This window comes from Polistes dominula, unplaced genomic scaffold, assembly GCF_049000335.1.
Source record: "Polistes dominula isolate Pdom_NZ unplaced genomic scaffold, Pdom_raw_medaka contig_73, whole genome shotgun sequence".
In the NCBI taxonomy this organism is placed as follows: domain Eukaryota; kingdom Metazoa; phylum Arthropoda; class Insecta; order Hymenoptera; family Vespidae; genus Polistes; species Polistes dominula.
In genome coordinates, this window is record NW_028300951.1 from 5,964,359 (window position 1) to 5,989,161 (window position 24,803).

The 24,803-nt window shown below is 28.1% G+C and overlaps 1 protein-coding gene and 1 long non-coding RNA gene across 3 annotated transcripts in view; one reads left to right on the forward strand and one right to left on the reverse strand.

Annotated features, from left to right (window-relative positions):
• The window catches only part of LOC149032672 (uncharacterized), a 32,894-nt gene that overhangs the window by 2,566 nt on the left and 5,525 nt on the right, over positions 1-24,803 (forward strand). The window lies entirely within an intron of this gene.
• Positions 11,843-23,117, reverse strand: LOC107068648 (facilitated trehalose transporter Tret1). The gene is made up of 6 exons (XM_089171955.1): positions 21,235-23,117; positions 18,091-18,338; positions 17,762-17,964; positions 16,935-17,136; positions 15,583-15,871; positions 11,843-14,937 (listed from the first exon to the last, which is right to left on the reverse strand). The coding sequence occupies exons 1-6, from the start codon at positions 21,308-21,310 to the stop codon at positions 14,525-14,527; spliced, it is 1,431 nt and encodes a 476-aa protein (XP_089028081.1). The 5' UTR covers positions 21,311-23,117; the 3' UTR covers positions 11,843-14,524.

Consider the following 24,803-nt stretch of genomic DNA (forward strand, 5'->3'; position numbering starts at 1 on the left):
TATGTGGTTTTAGTTTACTCACAAATAAAGTTTTCACGATATTTTCAACGGTAACAGCAACTGCACTGCCAGCAGTAGCAGTAGTAGTTTGTTTAACGTCGTGACAAATTGAAAAATAAATATCGTTTTGATGGTGTCGATTTTATCAAATATATATATAAGAAAAAACTTCTTTTGACGAAGTTTAGAAATGTTTAAAATCTTTCTTTCGAATTTTTCTTTCAAAGTTAGCAAAATCTGGTACAACATGATATAATACAAAATAGAATGATAATCATAATTCAACGAACATTTATAATATATCAAATTTGTTTAAACATAAAAATCCATTTTTTCCTCATATTTTTCTATATATATATGTAATAGAAGAAACTTTTTCTCTCCATTTCTCCCATAATATTCGAATTTGTTCGAAACATTTAATACAAAACATCTCGTCGTAAAAACTAACATAAATTTTAACGACATACACAATTAATTCATTCTGATTCTCACATCTCTCCCATATCATACATAATTAAATCCTTTATTCTTTATAATAGAAAGAATAAACGAGTAGTATACCCATGAGGAGAGTGTATTATAATAGTTCGGTCTTTAGAAAAAGAATTTCAACGAACATCCGTGGAAAGCTTCGATGGCACGTCAATTATTATGTCGGGATATTTGTTCTTCATGATATAAGTGAAAGCTTAAAGTTGTAGAGAGCTTAGTGGAGTAGTACTATGAAGAAAGTATAGAAGTAGGATAGAAAAGGATGAACGTACAATAAAAAAAAAAAGAAAGAAAGAAAGAGATAAAGAAAGAAGTGTAGTTGAAACGAGGAATGAAGAGGATAACAATAGAAGGTAAAAGGATTGAAATGGATGATGAGAAGGAAAGGATGGCTAAAAGGAGAATAGATAGATAAAGATAAAGAGAAAAGGAGAGAAAGAGTTGATAAAAAAAAAGAAAAGAAAAGAAAAGAAAAATGAACATAAAAAGAGAGACAAGAAGAAATTGTCTGATACGGTACGGTGGTTTGCCTGATATAAGAAGAGACAAAAAAAAGTGAAGGAAATGGTCATAGGTACAGAGATAAAATGAGAGAGAGAGAGAGAGAGATATAGAGAGGGGGATAGGAAGGGGTAAGGGAAGGAAGAATGAGTGGGAGAGAGAGAAAAGAGGATGGGCACGAGGTTTAGAAGGGAGAGGAAAGTAGAGGATGATAAAGGAAGGGGTGGAGGCGAGAGGTGCTCCATCGATTCTCCCGGGGGAAATGCATCCAGCATCCGCTCGACTAACACTCCTACCTACCTACCTACCTATCTACCTACCTACCTACCTACCTTGCTCTCTACCTATGACCTCTATTAACTTGACAGATCCTACCGACATTGACACGACAGCTTCAAATTCACATCCTGATTTACCATTTAGTCATATCATTTCATTCCCCACTTTATTTCCTATCTTTATTTTCACTGTTATTTTATTTTTTTTTTGTAGTCGTTAATAGTTTACATTTGTTTTCGATTATTTTTTATAATTATACTAATAATAGAAATTATTTATAATAAATAGATATATTATTATTATAATAATAGTATATGCTATATATATTATCATTTTATAATAGTACTTATTATATTAGAAATTATTTCCATTTATTTTTATTATTTTCCAAATCAAATTTTATTAAATTTTTATTGGATAATAATTTACACTGGTTAGAATTATTTTTGGATTTATTTTGTTTTGTTTTTATTTCTAATTTAGATAATTCTAAACGCACAATTAAATTATTGTTTATCATAATTAATATATTATTTTTCTTCTTTTTTTATTCCGCTATTATATACTATTTTTTTGTTCTTGATAATTTGATCTCTTTCTTTTTTTAGACTTCGATCTCGTTATTCTTAGAAAACGAGATACCTTATCGTTCTATTAATTTTTGATTAAGTTAGACAATTACTCTTGAAACCTGATAGATTTTAATTCATTTCATTCACATTTTGATTTGTCGTTTACTTCTTCTACTATTTCTATTTCTTCTACTTCTTCTTTTCATTTTTTCATTTCCTTCCTTTATTCTGTTATTTTCTACCGTTGACTGACTTTTTTTTCCAAATAATTTTTCCGTTTTAGACTTGACCTCGTTACTCTCAAAGGGCAAGACCTTATTTTCTCTACTAATTTTATATTAAGCAAGAGAACCACCACTAGGGAGAGAAAAAAAAAGGAGAGTAATTTGCTGCATATATGTTTTCAAAGGAATAGCATGGAGAAGAAAAGAAAAAAAAGGGTTTACGTTCGTTAAAATTTCTTTTTAGTAATAATTACTCCAAAAGGAATCTAATTATTTAATAATATTATTCAATTGGGATGATTCTCATCGTCAGGATCATATTGTTTTATTTTTTTTTTTTAAATATATTCTTACGAAAAATTTCGAGTAAATAAATTTTGGAAAATTGTAATACATCCTTAAAATACATTCCATGATTTAAATTCACGTATTTCAATTAGGTGACCTAAATTATTATTATTTTATTTTAATTTTTTTTTTCTTTAAAAATTTTTGTTTTAAAACCGACATCCAATACTCTTGCCGATTTTCTTTCTAACATCCACGGATGAGAGATTTTTCTCGTAATTGTTATACGATCTGTGAAGAAGGGTATGTGTAAATTTTTTACAGGAGATTAAATTTCGCTGGCTTGTTGAAAGATAGAAAAAGAGAAAGAAAAAGAGAGAGAGAGAGAGATTGCGATTGGAATTTTTAAAATGTTTTGAAGAAGAACAAGAAAAAAAGAAGGAAAATAAAGTTAGTAAAAAAAATGGCGGGAAAAGTTTATTACCGTAACGTAAAATTTTTTTTTTACCTAGGAAAGTAAACTGGACGTTGTTGTTGTCTGACGTTATTTACAAGATTTCTTGACCGAGAAAAATCACGAGTCATCGTCTTTAAGCCGAACGTGACCCTACAGAACGAAACGGGGTAAGGAGAACGAGGGAATGTATAGGAACGAGGTGAGAGAGGGGTTGTTCTCCGGCTGAAGTTGCTTTTGTATGTGTGTGTCTATGTGAGAAAATTTATTTGTTCTCCGAGAGACAAGTCTGCCGAGGGTGGAAAGATCGTAAAGAAGTATAGAGGGTAATACACATATGTTTTTCGTATATATCATATACATTTTTATATATGTGTTGAAAAGAGAAAGATAAAGCTGTTACATTTTTAGTTATCACGATTCGATAACACCTGTGCCCTAAACTCATCACTTAACGTAAGGGTTGTATTATTTTTATGTTTATTTATCATCATCATTTTTTTTCTTTTTAATTTTTTTAATTTTTTGATAATATTTTTTTGAGAGTGTTTTTCTTATAGAAATAAAAATAATCTTATGAAGATATGTAAATTTTGTTAATGAGCGTTATTTATTATTTCGCTTTAAGTACTGGAAAGAGTAATACGTTTAATTGTACGTATTCTATTCTAGGAAATGGATATGAAAAATAATTGGGCCAGTTTGTCAAGGGTCAAGAAATTGATTTTATTTTTGTTTTCATTTTTTTGTCGAACTCGTAGAATTTTTATTTTAATTAATAATTTTTTTTTTTTTAAGAATGTCTGTGTCAGAACCAAACTTTTTTCAATTTCGAAAGGAAATTCAAAGATTTTTTGTATTAAATTGGTAGAAATTTTTTAAGTAACCTAATTTAAACATATATTTATTTACCTAGCATAGGTGTTTTATCTTTTTGTTTTCATACCTGTAGAGATGGTGAGGGAAATTGTTTATAATAATCGCAGCTTCGCGTTTTACTTGTTTGTAAAGAAAACAATGTACGTGTGGTTGGACCTTCTACCAGTTTATAGCCTCTGGTTCGGTGTACATACACCTCGTTGCCACGGACAATGCGTGTTAGAAAACAATAGGAAGAAATTTGCATATTTCATTATGCGAACGATGACGGACTCTAAAGGACAGGAGGTTGCTTACATACAACATTTATTAGCATTCGCGTTCATACTCTTGTTCATTTTATTGTGTTATGTCATATGTATAGACTAATTGTTTGATTTTATTTCTAATTGACGTTTTTTTTTCTGTTTTATCAATGATTTTTATTTTTTCATTAATTTTTTCCTTTCATTTAGTTTAATATTACCCTTTTGTCACATTTTTCTTTTAAATTATTTCAATTATTTTTATAATGTATCATTGTAATTTTTCTTTCTTTTTTTCTTCCTTTCTTTGTCAGAGTAAACTTATATAATTTTTTTACTCACTATAAAATTATGTATAATTTTTATTTATGTTAGTTAATTAATTATTTTTACCTGAATAAATTCTGTATGATTTTTCTTTTTTTCATTAACATTGATTTTGATTTCTTTTTTTTTGATTGTAACGTTTAAAGTTGGCCTTTCTTTGTAACAATTTCTTATTTTGTTTTCTTCTTTCTTTAGATTCGAGTTTAGAACTGTTGGACGATCGTTAAACTCCAATTTGCGATTTTATAGACTATAGACTTATTTCATTCGGAATTCGCGAGGAAGGTTGCCTACGACAAACGAAACGTAAAGTTTCTCTCTCTCTTTCTCACTCTTTCGTCGTTCAGTCTGGAAAATCTCTAATGCGATTTCCACGATACGAAATTCTATGCGAATGGATTATTTTCTTGGAAAGCAATTAAAAGTCGGTGCTTGAAGATTCATCGGTTTCGAACTTGAATGAGATAATAGCATGAATCACTTCAACGTTTCGTACATATTCTTTTTTATTTTTCTTATCTTTTTTTCATTTTTTCTTCTTTTTCTTTTTTCTTTTTTAATCTCCTTCCTCTTATTCACGAGATAAACAATATTCTCGTGATCGTATTAGATTAAAAATACTGTAAATAACGGAACATAGTTTGGATTTCTTTTCAATTCAATTGCAACGAGAATTAAAATCATTTTTAGCATTATTTTATAATTTTTAATAATATCTCTTAAATATTACATAAATCGAATTAAATTTTTTCAATGCTATTGAACACGAACTTTTGTTACATTTAAAATGATCATTTCAAATTTTAAATTATAATTACTTAAAATCGATGAATATTAATCTATTGAAAATTTAAATTATTATAAATTATTTATTCACATTAGTGTGTGGCTTTTTAACGGTTTATTAAACATAACTCTCCTTATAATAAATATTGAATTGTTAAATAATTATTATCACATAAATGATTGAATTGATCTAGTTTATATATATTTACACATATATAAATAATTATTTACTTATTTATTTATAAATATGATTAATTTTAAATTACACATAAATGAATATAATTTATTTATTTTCGTATAAATACTATAGATACGTTTGTATATTTAATCCTTTTATAGGATTTTGTGCTTTAATGGTACATTTGATGTACTCCGAGCGTATTAACTTTATTTTAATTTTATTTTATTTATTCATATTATAATATCAGCTTTCTCGTTTATTTATTTATTCGCACCTTCTTCTTTAAAAATTGGATACCCAACTGTTACGAACAGCAAACACCTTTTCGAGTTTCCCTTTATCCATCCATCCATCTCTCTCTCTTTTTCTCTTTCTCTCTCTCGTATCCGAAGAACGAAATTTTCCTGACCGATGTGAGAGAAGAAGATGCGTTCAAAGAGTATATGCACTCTCTTTGCGAGAATTGGAGCATGTCATTCGAGAACAAATGCACTTCTCTCCTCGGAATATCCGCAAATCGTTTTACTGGACACTCGACTATTTTATATGCATATTTATTTACATGTACTATATAATATACATGCATGCACTTTTTCAACAAGAAAAGAAGTCAGACAGAGAGAAATAGAAAGGGAGAAAAAAAAGGGAGTGAGAGAAAGAAAATTGATAATTTTATTACGAGTAAATTGATATATTAGATCAGGGATAAAATTTCTTCAGTATTTCAAATTGAAAAAATGTAATAAGTTTTTTTGTTCATATTTTCTATTCAACTACTTTCAAATGATATCAAAACATTTTGTATTTGACACTTACATTAGTTTCTTTACGATATTACGATTGTTAACGTGTAGGTCTTGTTCAATTTTGTTACTTTTTTTCATTTTATCTTAAATTTTGTTACCATCCAATTAAATCGAATTTTTTCATTCAATTAATATTTCAAAATGCCATAATTTTTGACCGAACAAACAAAATATTACAACAATTGTATTTACTTACTTTACGATATGTCACACCTCACAAACGCAGATTAGAATTAATATTACAAGAAAAGAGAGAGAGAGAGAGAGAGAGAGAGAGAGAGAGTTGTACAATTCTGAAATAATCTATCCGAAAAATATGAAGAAACTTTTTTTTTCGATCGATCCAATATACAATCATAATGGTCGTACGTATTTAAACGTATTTACGATATCGGATTTTTATTTTCTTTTTTTTCATCGATTCATTTATCTCGCTTTTTTCTTTTGAAAAAAGAAAAAAAAATAATAAAAATATGTTTTGTGTTCAAAGCATACACGAAATGATAACGAATGTATGATTTTTTATTTATTTTTGTATTTTATACGTGTTCACGTATACGAAATAACGTTTCATTGGTTTTGAAATAAGAGAGCTTCCTCCATTGAAGGGACCCCTATCGAAAATTCTATACATACATAAAAAAAAAAGGTAGGAGTAGGAGGAAGTATACCCCTATCGACAAGCTTATATTTCACGATTTCCCGATAATTCCTTTAGCTCTTCTATGCGGTCTCCCCATTCGTCGATAGAAACGTCGTCGTTCGATCATGCGATATGCGAACCTGCCAGAAAAAATCATTTGAATGGTTACGAGTGAGCTTTGGAAGAAAAGAAAAAAAAGAGAGCGAAAATAATAATAATAATAATAATATAATAATAAAAAAAGGGGACAAAGAGGTAATCTAAATAGATAACAAAAGAAAAAGATAGCGGTATAATTTTTTTTTACCTTTCGGATATGGGCGTTGACAAATATGATTGAACGTGATTGAAAGGTGTAGCTTATATGAAAACAGTAACATTTCTCTTTGTTTTTTTTGTTAATCGATATTTTTTTCTCTTTTTGTTTCTTTTTTTTTTACATACATATATACATATGTATTCGGTATACCTATTTGTCACATGCTCGACAAAAAAAATTGAAATACAATCTCCATCTAGAAAACAAAACAGTATACGGGGCATTCCGCGTCAAATCGACCACCTATGACTCTGATTCCTTTCGATTTTGTTGAAACTTTTTTATCATTTTTAACATCATTAAAAAAAATTTTGAGATTTTTTTCAGATTTTTTTGGCCAATTCAAAAAAAGTTATGATTTTTTCAAAAATTCAAAAATTTTCGTTCGATTGTTTTTTCAAATAACTATGACTACGTCAAAAATAGATTTATCGGGACGTTTTATTTTTAAAATTTTTTGTTTTTAAATGTACTTTTTGAAAAAAAGTTTTTTAATGAAGTTAAAAATGATAAAAAAGTTTCTACAAAATCGATAGGGGTCGGGGTCATAAGTGGTCGACTTGACGCGGAATGCCCCATATATACACATATAAAAAGAAAGGAAAGAATGGGGTGAACGAAAAGCTGATACTTTACGCGCGAATACAAATTTTTATACCATTTGAAAAAGCATGCACGTTGAAAACTATGATCGAACGTGAAAGGTTGTAGTATATGTAAACAATAGTGTATTTTATTTTATTTATTTACGACTCGTGAAATATATCGATCGATTTAATGTTTTTTTTTATCAAAAAAAAAAAAAAACGAAACTTTAAAAATTGTACTCAAGTTCGAACAAATTGAACAATCCCTTCCCTTTCAAAAAAGAATAAAAAAGAACGCAAAAAACATTTGTTAATTGATTTTTCTCTTTCTTTCTCTCTCTCTCTTTCAGAGCTCTTGTTTCATTTAAACAATTCGGTACTTACTAATATCATCATCATCAGTTAGATGCATATATCATGAAAATCTTAATTATTGATAATGATCATACGCTATTAAGATAATTATTAACCAATAACGTATAGTGTTTATTTGCTCTCGATCTTAACGTGAGATTTGATAACGATAATACACTTGAGATATGGTCTTGGTTGGATTATGGCTTGTTTAATAATCAAAGTTTCACTCAGATTAATAGACATGTAAGGAAGCAATGCCACCTCTTTCCTATACCACCTCCTCCCTCTTCTTCTCCCCCTCTTTCTCTTTCTCAATCTCCCTGTAGTCAGCATTATAGATGAGAGATCATAGAGAGAAGAGGATTGAGAGAGAGGTGAAGTGTGTTCAATTGGATACAACTAGAAGATGTCAATTATGGTATTAAGACTGAAATTGACAATTAGATTTCCATGCAATGAACTCTGTTTATTTGAGGTAGAAATTAAGAATTAATAATTTCCTTTACATACTAGATTCTGAACTCCCACACGTAGAAGAATTGCTTGTTTTTTTATATATATAAAATACTTTTATGCATTCCGTGTTTCCATGTTTTATGTATTCCATAATTTTTATTTCGTGCATTACCTGATTTATGTGCTTAATAACAAATGATTTCCAAATGACATAATTGAAATGTTTATAAAAAATATTCGATTAAAAAATAATTCTATACACATTCGTATCCATTTTCCTATCAAATTATTTTCTTATTTTACAACTTAATTCTGTAGATATCGTCTTATAATGATTAATTTTTATTATTTGAGTTAATAAAGCATATATTTCGACAATTTTTATGTTTGCATATCCTATTTATAATTTTTCAATATTTTTTTATAATAGATCAAAAAATTTGAATTTATCAAGCTGCTATTTTTGCGAAATGCCATACATTTTTACGACCCTTCTATACGTTAAATCGTATTTATCTCGGTAAAGAAGAGGAAGATGCAACTGATCTCTCTTACAATTAGTGGTGGATTCTCGTGATTACTTATCCTCTCTACTTTAATTAAGATCATTAGAAGTCTCGTTGCAACTTCAATTTCCACGTTTACCTTTCTTGATTTAAGATTAAGTTAGATGATTAAAAGTGACTCTCATTTACTACAATTATTTGATTTACACGATTTATATCCTCGTTCTCTCTCTCTCTCTCTCTCTCTCTCTCTGTCTCTCTTTCTCTCTCTTTTATTTTTTTATAATTTCGTATAATCATACGATATTGTAATTGTTTTATTCAGCATTATTTTATTTCGTTATTGCAATTATTTCAATGCTTGTAAGATTTATGACATTTTTATTTGATTATTATGTATCGAAGATGAATATAAATTTATGTATTTACAATCATATTTATACATTGAAAATCGCTCGCTCTAGAAACTGAATTTCTTTGGATCCGTTTTCTCAACAGTCGACCTAAATCAAGAAACATTTGTAAATAACTGCTACGTTTCAATATCTGTGATTACATATAGACTGTATTTTTCCTGTTATTCTTTTCATCATACTGATACATTAAGAAATTAATAGAGATTGATATAAAGTCTATTTTTTATTATTTCCATCTTTTTTTATTTTTTTTATCGAAATATAATTAAACGATACTGCGATAGTCAATGATGATTAATATCTAATAAATTAACATCAGTTATAATCGGTTAGCGATTTAATGAAAGTTCTAAAAAACCCAATTGGTAAGTTTAAATTGAAAAGCTTGTTGGTTTACTATACTGCATTCTGACGATGCAGAAATGAAATTGAGTATCCTAATGGCGAAAATCCAAAAGAGAAAGAGAGAAAAGAGAGAACTTTGGCTTAACAGTTTAACCATTCGCATGAAAGGTTTCAAAGCTTGCAAATATGCTGACATGCACGAATATTAAATCGCCGGATATTATGGCTTTCATTTTCGGAGCTAATTTGATCAGGGTTTTTGGCTAATCACATATTACTTCCAAATTATATTATGGGGAAATAGATCAGTTTTCGTGGACATGATGATAGGGTCCACGCATAATGCGTTTTGGATAATTTTGTAAACCGCGTATAACGAGCTGCGAGGTGTTATGATATCTTAATGACTTATTATCGATCGATCGACAGCGAAAGAGAGAGAGAGAGAAATAGATAGATAAAGAGAAAATTTAATAACGAAATACAGTCAATTGAAAACGCAGTCATATTATATAAACTTTATGATATTAACCTTAACTTTTTTTAAATGAATATCACATATATTTATTATAGTTTATTTCAAAGGTAAAAAGAAAGATATAGAAAATATGAAAATATTAAATTATATTTAAATAGATAGTTATATAGACTGGTAGATAATATTAATTAAATAACGAAACACAGTAATTTGTAATGCCGGTAATTTACGTAAGCTCAAACGTACAAATCTTTCTTTTTTGTTACTTTTTTTTTATATACCTCACATATAGTTTTTCAGATTTATTTCAACGATAAAAAGAAAATAAAGCAATTACAAATAATGAATTATTCTTAGGTAGATAGGTGTATAGATAGATAGATGGAAATAATAAAATTCAATAACGAAATAGTAATTTATGTAAACTCAAAGTTATGAATTATATTTTTTTTTTTAATTGTTTCATGCATTCGATATATTTTATTGGATTAACTTGGTTGAAGAAAGGAAGATAAAGAAAAAAGAAAAGTTAAAAATAATGAAATATTGTAATTCGTAGTTTTACCATTTGACGATTTATCGTTGAAACTTGGAGACGTCAGAGTTGTGTACGTCGCATTGCACCCAATCCCATCGTATTTGATATAACGCTCGGATTCTTTCAACCGAATGCACTAGAGCGTTATTATTTTTTGGATTTTCGCCCATAAATCCTTTCATAGAGAAACGTAAGCTGCTCGAAAGTACGAGAAATATATAGTACACTACTTATATGTATATACAGGGTGTTAAAATAAAACCATTCAATATTTATATGGTATATAGGATACACTATACTAAGTACAATAGTTTTAGTAAACGTAGATCGAAAGTCAACCGTTTCTGGGATATAAGCATTTTTGTTTGATAGTCTCATGATTGACTTTATATGTAGTATTTAACACATATGTTTTTTGATTGAGTTCGTTCTTTACTTTTTTTATTCCTTCTCGTTTGTTTTTCATATTGAAAAATATTCGACTGTTAGTAACGATTTTGTTATATTTCTACATGTACTTTGTTTTTAAATAAAATTATGTATTCATTTACGCAATAAATTTACGTCTCGAATGTATGCATTCGTAGTACATAAACGTACCGTACTACGTATTAGCCCACGTATGTTATCGTCTATCGATAAAATATTAGTTGCCCTATAGCTATGATCGAAGTTACGATATTAGCTTTCAACATCTTGAGGAGCATCCTACTTTGAGTGTTCGGATTATATCGTGGTATACTTATATTATCAAGTTACCAAAGTTTCATTGTAAAATTAGTTTCTTCTTATATGGCTTTTCGCAAATCTTACCTATCTTTCATTAAACGATTTCGAGACATTACATAAAGAATATTCAATATATTGAGGTATTAAATCATTTCATATAAAGAAATAATAATTGTATCTAATTCATCTTTTTTTATTTGCATTATTGTTCCTTTTATTTACTTACATTTTTTTATATGTATAATAAATAATTTTTTCCAATTAAACGCAGATATTTATAAATGCGATTAAAAACATTTTTTACATTTTAAACTTATAAGAAATATTCTAAAGAACCTTATTACTTAAATTCCTTTAAATAAAGTATTACAAATTAACAAGTAATATTACAACTAATTGTAAGATAAAATTAACTTTAATTTTTCAGAATTACTTTTATTTCTTGCATGAAAAATATGCGAAATAAATATTTTTATAGTAAATATTATCTTTATTTTTCTTTAATATTTTTGTTTTCTCATATTGACTGCTTTTACGCAATTTTCTTCCATAAACAAGAAAAAAATAAACCACACGAAACAAATAATCAAAGTAAATCAAGATAGGAGTGATTGCTCACACATGCATGTAAAGCAGATACAGTTACATATAAAAATCATTTCTTCTTTTTTTTTTAACATATAGCTCGAAGGGATGCTTCGTTAAAGTCTGATGTAAAGCTTTCACGTAAAGCACGTAAAAGTAGTAAATATGCTTGTTCAGGTATACACTTAGAAAAAGATATACGTAGAAGGTAATAAGGAATCTTGTGTGTGTGTTTCATGGCACGCAATGCCTTGCGGTAAATTTGGGTTAACCGAAAGGTTGGTATCGATGTTAACCTTTTGAACGATTTAATAGTCTTGTTTCTCTTTTCATCTTTTATTTCTTCACATTTTACTTTAATCTTTTACATGTAACGTGAAATGCTAAATAAACACAAAATACGAAATCACCTCCGGAAGAAGACAATTTCGCTAAAACGTTTTCATGTATACCAATGATCGGTAGTGGGAGTTGATTCTGCATGTAAAAATAAATTAAACAAGTAAGTGTAATATTTTTATAGATACATCCTGTAGAAATACACATTCATGAATTATTTACTATATTTTAAGTAGTTTAGTGTTAACCATATAAATAAAAACGTACAAATACTTTTTAATAATTCCATAATTTCTGTTGTATTTAAAGTTAATTTGAACCATCAGAACTTTGTAAAAACATTTATTTAATTAATAATCCCTCATCTATTGTAACAGGCATATTGTCAATTTTACGATGAAAAAAAGTGTCTTAATTTTTTTCAAAGCTAAAAATTTAAACACCATTATCAGAAAGAAATTATGCAACGATCTGATATGTTAATACTTAATTGAAAATATTTCCATTAATTTTCTTTTGAAATGCAAATAGGACATAATTATCGATAAATACTCGATGAACCGTGTTACTTTCGTATAGTAAGTTTTGCTTTAAAAATTCATGTTTTTTTTTTTCAACAGCTTTATTTCGTTTCGATTCTTTTTAAAATATACGCTTAAATGCGAAAGGAATGTATAATGCAAGACAGAAAGGGAAAGAGAGAGAGAGAGAGAGAGAGAGAGAGAGAAAAATAGTTGATGCATCGATGGTAGCCCATTGAAACATCACATTCGTGTTATTTTTGTCAAGTAGTAGTTGGACGCAATGGAAATAAGAAGAGAAAGAGAGAGAGATGTATGCATCTGCCAACGGTATTTCAAATCAAAAACAAAGCTAGGAAGAAGGGATACGAGAAGGTAAAGTGGTGGGAGAATAGTGAGGGGTTAGGGGGAAAGGGTGGCGATGGTTAATGGGTGAGTCTGTATTGGCGCAAGTCCAGTTGATACACAAGCTACACTGGATATCACGAATATGCGACGCAGAAATACGTATTTCTTCGTTCCCCCCTCCTCTCTCTCTCTCTCTCTCTCTCTTACTTTCGTTCCAAAACTATTGCGTTTTTCTTTCAAGATAGATTACTTAAAGAAAGGAGAAGAGGAGGGGGTAGATATGAGGGTGGTAGGTGATGGGATAGAAACGAACGGGGTAGATTTATAGAACGGAGATAAAGATTTCAAGCCAGCTGTGCAAAATACTTCTGGAAAATGGGTTACATGATGTGTGTGTAAACGTAAGCGTGCGTGTACGTATGTATTTGTTTGTGTGTATGTATTTGTGTACATATGTGTGTTTCACATCGATTCGAACGACTCCATATTGTAAAAAGAGCACCGAGAGATGAAAACGAGCTTTCTCTCTCTTTCTCTTTTTATCTATCTATCTCTCTATTTTTCTTTGGTTCTTTTCATTCATTTTGTTTTTCCTTGTTGTGCTTTTTTTTTCTTTTTATTTTCTCATCTATTTTCTCGATCGAACAAGATAATGTTTCTGTTGATGCAACAGAAAGAAAGCGAATCGATTAATAACCGTGAGAGATTCTTAGCATCGAACAGGTGCTTTTCTTTAACGATGAGAAAAGAAAGAATAAGAAATATAGTATAAGAAGATAAAAGGAGACTCGTTGTTATGGCTTTTTGAAATTTATGATAACATTCTTCTTTCTTCATGTTCATTGATCGTATACTCTCGATCGGAAAATCATGAGATTTTATGGTTATCGTTAAGTTCGTACTCGTATTCGTTTGAGAAGCAAAAGGCAACCACATTGCTTTGTTCTTAATACTAGAACTATCTAAACCAGTCAAAATCATTGATCCAAGCTCAACCAAAATATCCAATAATATTATTATTATTATTATTATTATTATTATTATTATTATTATTATTATTATTATTATTATTATTACAGTTCTTATGTACAATAGATATTTTTTTAACAATATTTTTTCTTCATTGATACTGAAAAAAAAGTTAAATATATCAATTACTTTATTTATTAATTGTTTTAATTGGCTCGTCAATTTTTTTTCTAATGGTAGTTCAAAAGCTTCAACCTCCTCTCTCTCTCCCCTACTCCACTTCTACTTCGTATTTACTTTCATACGAAACACGTATGAAATATTAAAATGTAGAGAAACTAATTTTTTTGTTTAATGAACGGTAACATTTTCATTCATTTCGTTGATTTCATTGTCAATTCGAAATTCTTTTTCGATTTCGTGAATGCTTTTCTTTCCGTTATCCTTGATTAGGATTGCACAAAAGATTGCACCAAACCAGCATACAATAGCAAATAACCATACAGCTTTTCTAATGTTATCGTCCGTTTGCAATGAACTAAATACTATCATCGCTAAGACCGAAAGGATCCAATTAGAGAATGCTGCGAATGCCGCACCAATAAGCTTTATCTGTTGCGGAAAGGAATCTGCTATAAGTGCCCAGGATATTGGTGCTACACCCAAGTTTAGTGATAGGAAATATAGGCTGATCCATGCCGGTGGCATCCACCAATACCAGTCATCATATTCCGGATCTTCCAATCTTTTACCGAAAAACCATCCTAAATAAAAAAAGAATAAAATTATAAATAAATGAAATTACAACGTGGAATTAGAGAGGATATTTCAGAAAAATTCAATATTTTTATCTATTGGCATAGACTTAGAATATATATTTTGTGTTATAAAAGTATAGATAAATTAAATAAAAATAAATTTGAAATAGTTTTTTTTTTTTTTTTTTTTACAAAAATGAAGATGAATAAAATCTACACGTATTGAAAGAAGTCAGTATGTTGATTAAGTATTGTCTCAGTATTTGATTATATATACATATATATAATCTAATAGGATAAAATACATAGAATATATTCCTGTGATATAATAATAATAATAATAATAATAATAATAATAATAATAATAATAATAATAATAATAATAGGATTAAATGTGATCCTAATGAAATTTACTGATGGGTGAACAGCTTGATGTCAGAAACATGTTTCCTAAAGGAGCTTTGTTAAGTAGCCCAAATTTGTACATTGTATTCTAACGAGATCGTTAACAAGAAAGCTTCCAATGTCCTAGTTACAGTTAATACGAGTGAGTGAACGAGCGAAAGAGAAAGAGAAAAGCGAAAGAGAGCGGAATGCAGAGAGAAATTAAGCCGCTTGGTTGGAGAAAATAATTGCTAGGTTGATGCTTACCCAACAGTGCCAGGAACACTCCCATGAACGCGGATGATATGGTTAACAGAATTCGTCGTCCTAGTATGTCGATAAGCATATACGCCATAATGGAAGATAATATCTGTACAAGTGCAACAACAAGTGTTAATTCACTTCCGTTGAGTAATCCTGAACCTTGAGTTTCGAAAATTGTCAGAGCATAAGTGATAAATGTGCTGAATCCGCTAAATTGTTGTATCATCATCACCCCAAAACACATTAAGAAAGAATGTAGAATTTGTCGATTTTTCATTAGACCAATTGTCATCTGTAATTATCAGGGAAAAAAGAAAAAACGATTAGATATTATTATTTTATTAATTATTATTATCTGTATTTTATTAGTTCTCTTAGAGTTGATAATTCTTAGTCGATTTTTAGTTATTATTGTGAGATCAAACGAATCTTCATACTCATTCAATAATATTTATTTGAGTTTTCATTTATCTTCATCCTCTCGAATATTTCCGTTTGTCTGAAATCTTAATGAAAGAGATTTGAACATAAAGAATAGTACTTGATAATTATTTCGCAAACGATCCTTTTCTCACAAAAGTTAACGCAAATGAGCTCTTTCAAAACGAACTAACCCATTGACTTTAACTTTACCAACATCCTGACCTTTAATATTTGTCGTCTTTATTATTCTTTCACTAATAGCAAAACGACGCCTACGATTACGATGATGATAATAATAATGATGATGATGATGATTATGATGAAGGTATAATATTACGATTTCTCTTTATGTCTGTTTAAACACATGCTTCTTAATTCTACAGGAAATACTCTGTTATATTAGAAACCCAACAAAACGAAAGTTGGTTCTTACACAAAGTTATTTTGAAAGATATTAATGATGTTAAGCTAGTAGAAAAGGGAGAAGTAGAAAGGTAGAGGAGGGATGGTAAATTTTAATGAGCTTGGGAATCGGTTACATACGAGCAACAGATATCGTAAAAGAAAGAGAGGTAGAAATATTTTGATACGTAACTTTAGTGAAACGTTTTATACAAAGTACCTTAGAATAATTACATCTTCATTAAATGCAGATAATAATTGGGACTCTTATTTAATGCGCTATCTACTTCCGGCTGATTGTTTCATTTCTTACCTTTTTCTCTCTCTCTCTCTCTATCTATCTATCTATCTATCTATCTATCTATCTATCTATCTATCTATCTATATATCTATCTATCTAGTTCTTTTTTTTATCTTCCATTATGTCTCTCCGTCTTTTTACATTTCACGTACCATTATTTCTTAAGCGTGTATTAAAGAAAGAAAAAGAAAAAAAAATGGTTGGTAAGATAGTAAATACGTAATCTCACCTTAGTCGTTTTTCTTAAGGTTGCCAGCTGTCTAAGTTCTTCCATCTCGTGATCGTTTTCATCCCTGTTGTTACGATACCAACGTAAAGAATTTTTCGCTCGTGTTTCATCCTTCTCGACGGCAAGTTGATGGAACGGAGTTGCCGGGATAAAAAGTAAAAGCACGAGTATCAGGCAACTGGCTCCGCAGCTTGAACTATATCTAAAGTTACCGAGAATCTTATTACCCCCACAACAATTTAGCATATAAGTAGGAGAAAGGTAATAACTTCGAATCCACCTTACTAATATTAATGTACTTTTTTTAAAACAAATAAATGGAACAAAGAAAAGGAAAAGAAAATTTTGGGTGGATCGAATGTCTTCAAACAGGGCTGGATCTAGGATTCAATACAATAGGGGTGAAATGATTTATTGGATACTAATAAATACACATACAAAAATGATAAATAAAATTGTAGTATTAATATTACATTTATCAACGATTAATATCTTTATCAATTTTTATATAAATAATAAAACAATATATCTAGTTGCAATAACGTTGAAGTAATTTTTAAATGGATACAATTTTTAATCGGAAATGTTACTTTTAGTATTTAAAAGGGTCCCATTTTTACTTTCTTTTTCTTTCTTTTTTGAATTAGATTTCACATTCGCATTAATAAAAAAAATGTAAAATAAAATATATTGATCAATTAAATTAAGTGTTGAAAATATTTGTAAGAGATTGTCCAAGGGTGTTGTACATTTTTAATTCGGCGCTGTTTTCAGATATTTACCACTTTTCCTATTTCTTTTCTTTTAGTCCTTTTACGTATTCATACCTCCATATTATGTTACCTCCATCAAGGCAATGAGCCATCAAGAAGGCGTACATGATTCCGCAATTTATTAAAAGCTGAAATAAAGTCAACAGACGATTGCGGCTTTTCTGGTCTGTTATTTCACTGATGAAAAGTGGTGTCAAGAGACAAGACATGCCACCGGGTATTCCGCATATTAAACGACCAGTTATTATCAGTAAAATCTATAAGACAAATAAGAACAATTATTATTTAGAATAAATAGAATAATTATTTAAAAAAGAAGGTATGAACGATTAATTAACGTAAAGATTTGTTATTGAAAATTGTTCGAATAATTTTAACAATACGTTTTCATTTCCTATGCTGATCATCGACCAACCGATGACGTAAAGTAAGATCTTGATAATTCCATTGATCCAATGGTGAAATTTGAAGCTCCAAACAGCAAATAAGACTCCCAGACAAGCGCCAACGCTTAAAACGTTACCTATAATTCCTATTTCCATAATGGTGGCGATAAACTTGATCCTCGTACCTTCTGTGACGCTTGAACACCAACCAAGTGAAACCCCCAGACCAAAACCACCAAGAGAAGCTGAAATTTTAGATATTTATTATCACATGGTATCCCTTCCTTTCTTTTCCTTACGTTTAAATTTTAATTTGAAATATTGGTAAATGTTAACGAATTCAGGTTTTTTTATTTTTAAAATATTAACACGTGTACTTTTCTTTCTTCGATTAAAAAAATTAATAAGGGGTATTAAAGAAGTAAAAGGTTTTAATTTGAAGCTGCAGGTAGATTTATACCACTTAAAAAAAAATATAGCTTGTATATATAAAAAAAATATTTTTTATGTATAATAATAATAATAATAATAATAATAATAATAATAATAATAATAATAATAATAATAATAATAATAATAATAATAATAATAATAATGTCTTTATTGAGCTTTACAATCATGAATAAGTAGTTAACTGTATCTACTTTCATTCATTTTTTCCATTCATTCACATATCGATAAAAATTCATTTGAAATATGTTTCACGTATTTAAAGAGATATTTATATTTAAAATATGGAAAATAAGTATATCCACGTAAAATAATAATCAATCAAAGACATAAGTAAATATTATTCCATTTTATGTATAAAGTAATACTCATATATCTATATAAATATATATATCTTTCTTTTTTATATGAACCTTTGAAAAAGTAAAAAAAGTCTATAAGAAAATACAGATCTCTCGGCAAATGGAATTTATTAAAGTGAACGTAGAATATGGGATTGATTCGAAGCATTAATTACCATTGCGGTGGAATTCATCCAGGACCAATATTCGCAGGAATATGCATGTCGTTTTCACAGAGATAGAAAGAGAGAAAAAGAGAGAAAGAGAGAGAAAGAGAAAGTCAATAGGAATGGTAAAAATGTGAATTCCATTTGAGAAGTTAAGCCATGGATAAAACGGAATAATGTTTACACACATTTGTGTGCATGATTCTTGTTGTACATACATATGTGTTTAATAGATATATGTATACACATGTTATCAAAGATTAGGATTTCTGGTCAATCAGTTTACACTGTACATTCAAAAGGCTTGAATTACCAATTCCACATGTGTAGATAGTGTATATCCAGTATCCAGTATGGTTATGAACACGATAATTGATTTGTGAATATCAACGACATACGGCGAATAATTTAAAACAATGATTTTACATAGAATTTCAAAATTGATCTCTTTCAATAATACGAAGTTTGAGTAATACGTTTCGTGCTTCAATAAAAAAAATAATTATTCTTTCTTTCTTTTTTCTTTCAAATAAAAGTGAGTTCGTTTGGAAACTAATAATTATTTTTATGTTAGATACAAAACTCATCGACGTTTTTATCAATCAAATTGAAACTAATAAGAAATTGTTGCTCAATTATAATTACAATTTATTGTTAACGATGCGTTAATGTATTTGAAAGGAAATTAAACGAGATAAAGATTTATTTTTCCCTTTTCTTATCTTAAGGTTTTCTTCTTCATTTTTTTTTCTTTTTTCTTTTTTTTTTTTGAACAACGAGTAAGAACGTTAATCGGTTAGCCGGACTCGTTTGAAAGATAACCAGAGAAAAATACATTTTTCCTATCGAGCTTCTCGACATTTTCCGGTAGATAGAACGTTGTGAGATAGATTCAATAGAATTGCTGCTCTCTGGGAATGATATTATTCCAGGTTTCATTAGTTTCGCAAAAATTGTGCATTGTGAGAAAAAAAGAGGGATTAAATGAGACCTTGTCTGTTGAAATAGGAAAATCTTTTTGCCTTTCATTTTTCGTTCTCCTCTCTTCTTATAATATTTTTATTTTTCTTTTTTTTCTTTTTCCTTTTTTTTTGGCTTTCGCTTTAATAGTCCGAACAAAAATAGGATGAAAGAGAGAGAGAGAGAGAGAGAGAGAGAGAGAGAGAGAAAGGTGTATTAAGTGTGGTCAGAAGCAGGGTTGCCAACAATGTCATTTTAGAATGTGCATTCCAATTTTTTTTTTCTTTTCTTTTTTTTTCTTTTTTTTTCTTTTAATCTCCACTTTTACTGGCCATTTCTCCAGAAATGAGAAAGGTAATTAAGTAATCTTACAATTTAAGATTAAAAGAATAGTTTTAGGCACTTGTTAGGTAAAATTAAAATGAAATATTATAATTTTAGAAATATCATTAGAATATTTTCATTTATTAAAATAATTTTTTGTTAAGTCTTTACGCGAATTAGTTTTATTGTTAGACGAAATAGTTCTTTTTAAAATACGAAATTTTGTAAATGAGATTTATACCTTTATAAGCGTAGAATCGAATATTACTTATTTGTTTTAACAATATTGATCAATAAGGGAAGGAAAAAGAAATTCTAATTTAATTTTATCTTTCCATTTTAATGGTAATTTGAGTAATTTTAGAATTATAAAATAAGCTTAAACGTGCAACTTTTCAATTTCCTTTTTTTTTCGTCTTATTTTATTTCTACAATTATTTGCAGTACAGTTAGAACCTTTCTCCATTCAAAAAAAAAAAAAGATTTAATTATAAAAAACTAAGTATCATATTCCAATATTGTAATAAAAAATAATTCGTACCTAATTGAAAATAACTCAATTAAATAAAATAATTTGACAAACATAGAAAATATAAAGGTCAGTTTTAAAAGTGCAATCTTCAATTTGCTAAAATAAAGTCAAAGTAACGCGCGTGTCAAGTGTGTTATTAAGTACTACGTAAAATTTGCCAAAAAAAAAAAAACAAAAAATAAAAAATAAATAAAAAAAACCAGACTATGACATGTAAACATAATTCCACGAAGAAAATACTTCTCTTAAAAAAAAATTGTATATTTATAATAAGAAAATTTTCTTATTTTATTAGTTCTTATAACAATAACATCATCACCACACCACCACCACGAAGTATTTAAATGTAAGAATAATGATCACTTACCAACAAGGGCACCAACATGTTGATTGAAGCCTTTTATCCGAAGGTTATTTGTCGCTCGTTGTCTTTCCGAGGCCATCTTTTCTTCTCTTTTTTTCTCTTTCTCTTTCTTTTTTATAAAAGAAAAAAAAAAGGAACTTAGAAAAGTAGTACCAAGATACGTCGATAATTTCGTGCCATCGTCGACACGACAAGTCAAAGCCAATACGATCGCGTGGAAAAATAACTATTGAGAATATGTTCTCTCTCTCTCTTTCTTTCTTTCTCTCTCTTTCTCTTTTTCTCTCTCTTTATCTAGTATTCACATTAAATTCTGACATTTTTTTTTTCACTACCACGATTTCCCTTATATCGATCTACGAACGATCAAATTACCTTCCATTACTGTTACGTTAAATTTATCGTTAATGCATTTTTATTTCTTTTTCATAGATTTATCGTCGATTTTTTTACAATAAATCTTTGAAACGAGTTAAGCGTGGTAGTGTACTATGCATGTGGGTACGTATGCTATGTTTCGAAAAGATTTGTAACGATTTTACGGTTTAATACACATATTTTTGAAGGGAAATCAATTGAATAATACGTTTTTTAATACACGCATGTACGATTATATTTATTTGATATTGTGTCGATAAAATAACTGATAAATGATAAAGTATTATATAACGAGAATTATTTTATTTCAATTGAACGATCTTTTTTAACGAGTTACTTTTTAGTATATTGTATTTTCACATTATTTTTTTTTCTTCTTTTTTTTTTTTATTCTGTTGATACGTATTTCTAGGAAATTATTTCAATTAATTTTAACATAAAAATTTGTTTTTTTTTTTAATGAATCAAACGTTACAGAGACACGAGCTTTCAAATGTTTTTTTTTTTTTTAAATCATAACACTTATAAAATATGTTGGATTAAATTTTCATGAAACAAAATTAAGATATCTTGTATGTTTTAATATTTATATGTATTCGTTGTTGAGAGCTTATCACACACAATATTCAAGACTACATTTAATAATTATTTCTAATATTATTTCAATCAATGAGTCGGTCTAAAAGTATACGCATACAATTTTTTTCATGCGTCGTACGTAAAGAATGCTCTATTGCAGTTGGTCAAGGCACGTAGCAAAGAAGACGCAAAAAATGTCGAAGAAGCATCCACAAATTGTAGCTCAAGAGGGCAACTATTCGACTACGAGTTATTTTCCAAAGGATTTATTTGATAAACTTTTGATCAATGATTCGTGGTCTTCTCAAAATCCCTTTTTTTACCCTTTATTACATTGTCATTTATGCTTGTAGTAGTATTGGTTGTAAATTGCTTCTGAATGGAGATGATGGATTATTCCATCTCCCTGCTACGCTGTTCCACACTCACGTTCGTAGAAAATTAGTCTTTTAAATACTAGAATCAAGATTTTGCTATTTTTATTTAATTAATAGAGTCATTGCATTTTTTTTATTTAATTAAAAGTCCAGTCATTTCAGTTTTTTTATTCAATTAAATTCAAATTCGAGTCCTTGCATTTTTCTTATTAAATTAAGTTAAATGAAAAATCGAGCTGTAGTATTTTTGAAATATATAAATTAGTATTTTGTCTTACAAGAAGAGTACAAGGTCTTGCCTTCACGGATTTTGTTCAAATTTTGTAGGATAATAGATTTTACTTCCTTGTTCACGAATGTATATGGTTATTGGGGCCACTATTCAATAATTTTTTAGATATTTGCAATTAAAGATGATAAATAAAGATGCCGTTTAATTCTTAAATTCATTTTTCAATTCTCAAATTCCAAAATAATATAAATATAATATTCAAAAATAATATTTATATAATATTCAAAAATGATATTCATACAATATTATTTTTAAATATTATTATTATTATTATTATTATTATTATTATTATTATTATTATTATTATTATTATTATTTTAAGTATGTAATGAATAAATATTTTAAAAGTTTCAATATCTTATATAAATTCATTTAAGTGTTTTCCAAAGATATCATAATTCATTGAATATATGTAATATAATGTAATGTATTTTTTATTGCATCTCAATGGTTACTATACTCTTGTTTTTACTTTGCTTTACATAATCTTTTAGCCTATTTATACATTTCTTTTTTATTGAATATATGATCCTGTTGATTTTTATTTTAGATAGTAAAAAATAAATGAAAATAAAATTTGTATCATTGTGGTGGAATGTACTGAAGAGTGCTTAGGAAAGTCGCAGTAAGTACAAACATACCTCCTAATGCAGATGAAAATATACCTGCTTAATGAGAAATTTAGATTTATTGAATAATTTGTTTAAAAAAAATGACTTCCAACGATTTTTTCATATATCATATTTGCCTCTGTTTTTAATTTAGAAAGAACAAAGAAAAGAAAAAAGAAAAAAGAAAAAAAAATATATTAAAATTAATATCCGACGACTCGTTTTTATGTTTCCTTTTATCTTTGTTTCTTCTTCATATATTCATTCGTGTATTCATACATTTAAATATATTCCTTTTGAATTGGAGAATATTTGGAAAATATGAATTTTCGTATTCATTTGTACGTACGTTTTCATTTGTCTTACCAAATTATAATATAGTATTGCCCTCTTTGAAAGAACATCGTTGAAATAAAATAAGGTTTCATTTAATATTAAACTAAAGAATAAAAATAATAATAAAAAGAAAGGAAAAAAAAACTGCTTACGATCGATCGAAAATTGAAAGTACGGAGGAGGTTTATGTTCTCTTTACCAATGCGAAACTTTTTGTTTTTCTATTTTTTAATTTCGATGAAAAAATAAACATCGTACGTTTATATTTATATATATAAAAAAAAAAAAAATACAAAAATACAAAAATATGTATAAAAAAAGAGGAAAAGAGAGAGAGAAAGAGAAAATTTGTTGATCTATTTTCCTATCGGATTTTAATGAAACTACGAATGAAAATACAAAAATTAAAGTGATATTCGATATAAAAGCCCGATAATACTTGTATTCGCTTTGGTTTTCAATTGATATTACTCTCATTTTTCCCCGTCCCTCTATACAGAAGGATAGTGGTCTCTATGGCATAACCAATAAAGTATTATAATACAATACGTAATACCTCGTGGAGAAATAAATCAAAAAGATTCAAGTAATTGCTTTTTAATAACGAGATATTCTTTTTAAAGTGGTTATAATTAAGATATGCGAAGATTATATTATTCATATTTCTATTGACAAATAATCAAACTAAAAGTATTATCATTGATGTAATTTTTATGCTTTAATCTATTGAGGGTTGGGATATACCTACATTTCGTTCGTATTTTAATGCAAATGTGGAATTAAAATTTTTCGTATCATATTTTTTTCAAAATTCATCAAATTTTTTCAAATGGTTTTTTAACATTGTTTTTTTCTTGCTCGATTTTTAATTTCTTATCGTTAATATGATCGTCTTTTTCTTCTTCTTCTTCTTTATTTTGATTTATTTTTATATATATAAGAATCATGATTTATTAATTTAATTAAATTGTATATATTAAACTAATTAATATAAAAGCA

What these genes read in the sequence shown, in the direction of transcription:
- LOC107068648 (XM_089171955.1), bottom strand. Translation starts at nt 21,310, where the DNA reads ATGGCCTCGGAAAGACAACGAGCGACAAATAACCTTCGGATAAAAGGC. An exon ending in TCAGCATAGGAAATGAAAAC is followed by an intron (nt 17,965 to 18,090) that starts GTATTGTTAAAA and finishes TTTGTCTTATAG; the next exon opens with ATTTTACTGATAATAACTGG. An exon ending in AGTGTTCCTGGCACTGTTGG is followed by an intron (nt 14,938 to 15,582) that starts GTAAGCATCAAC and finishes TTTTTTATTTAG; the next exon opens with GATGGTTTTTCGGTAAAAGA.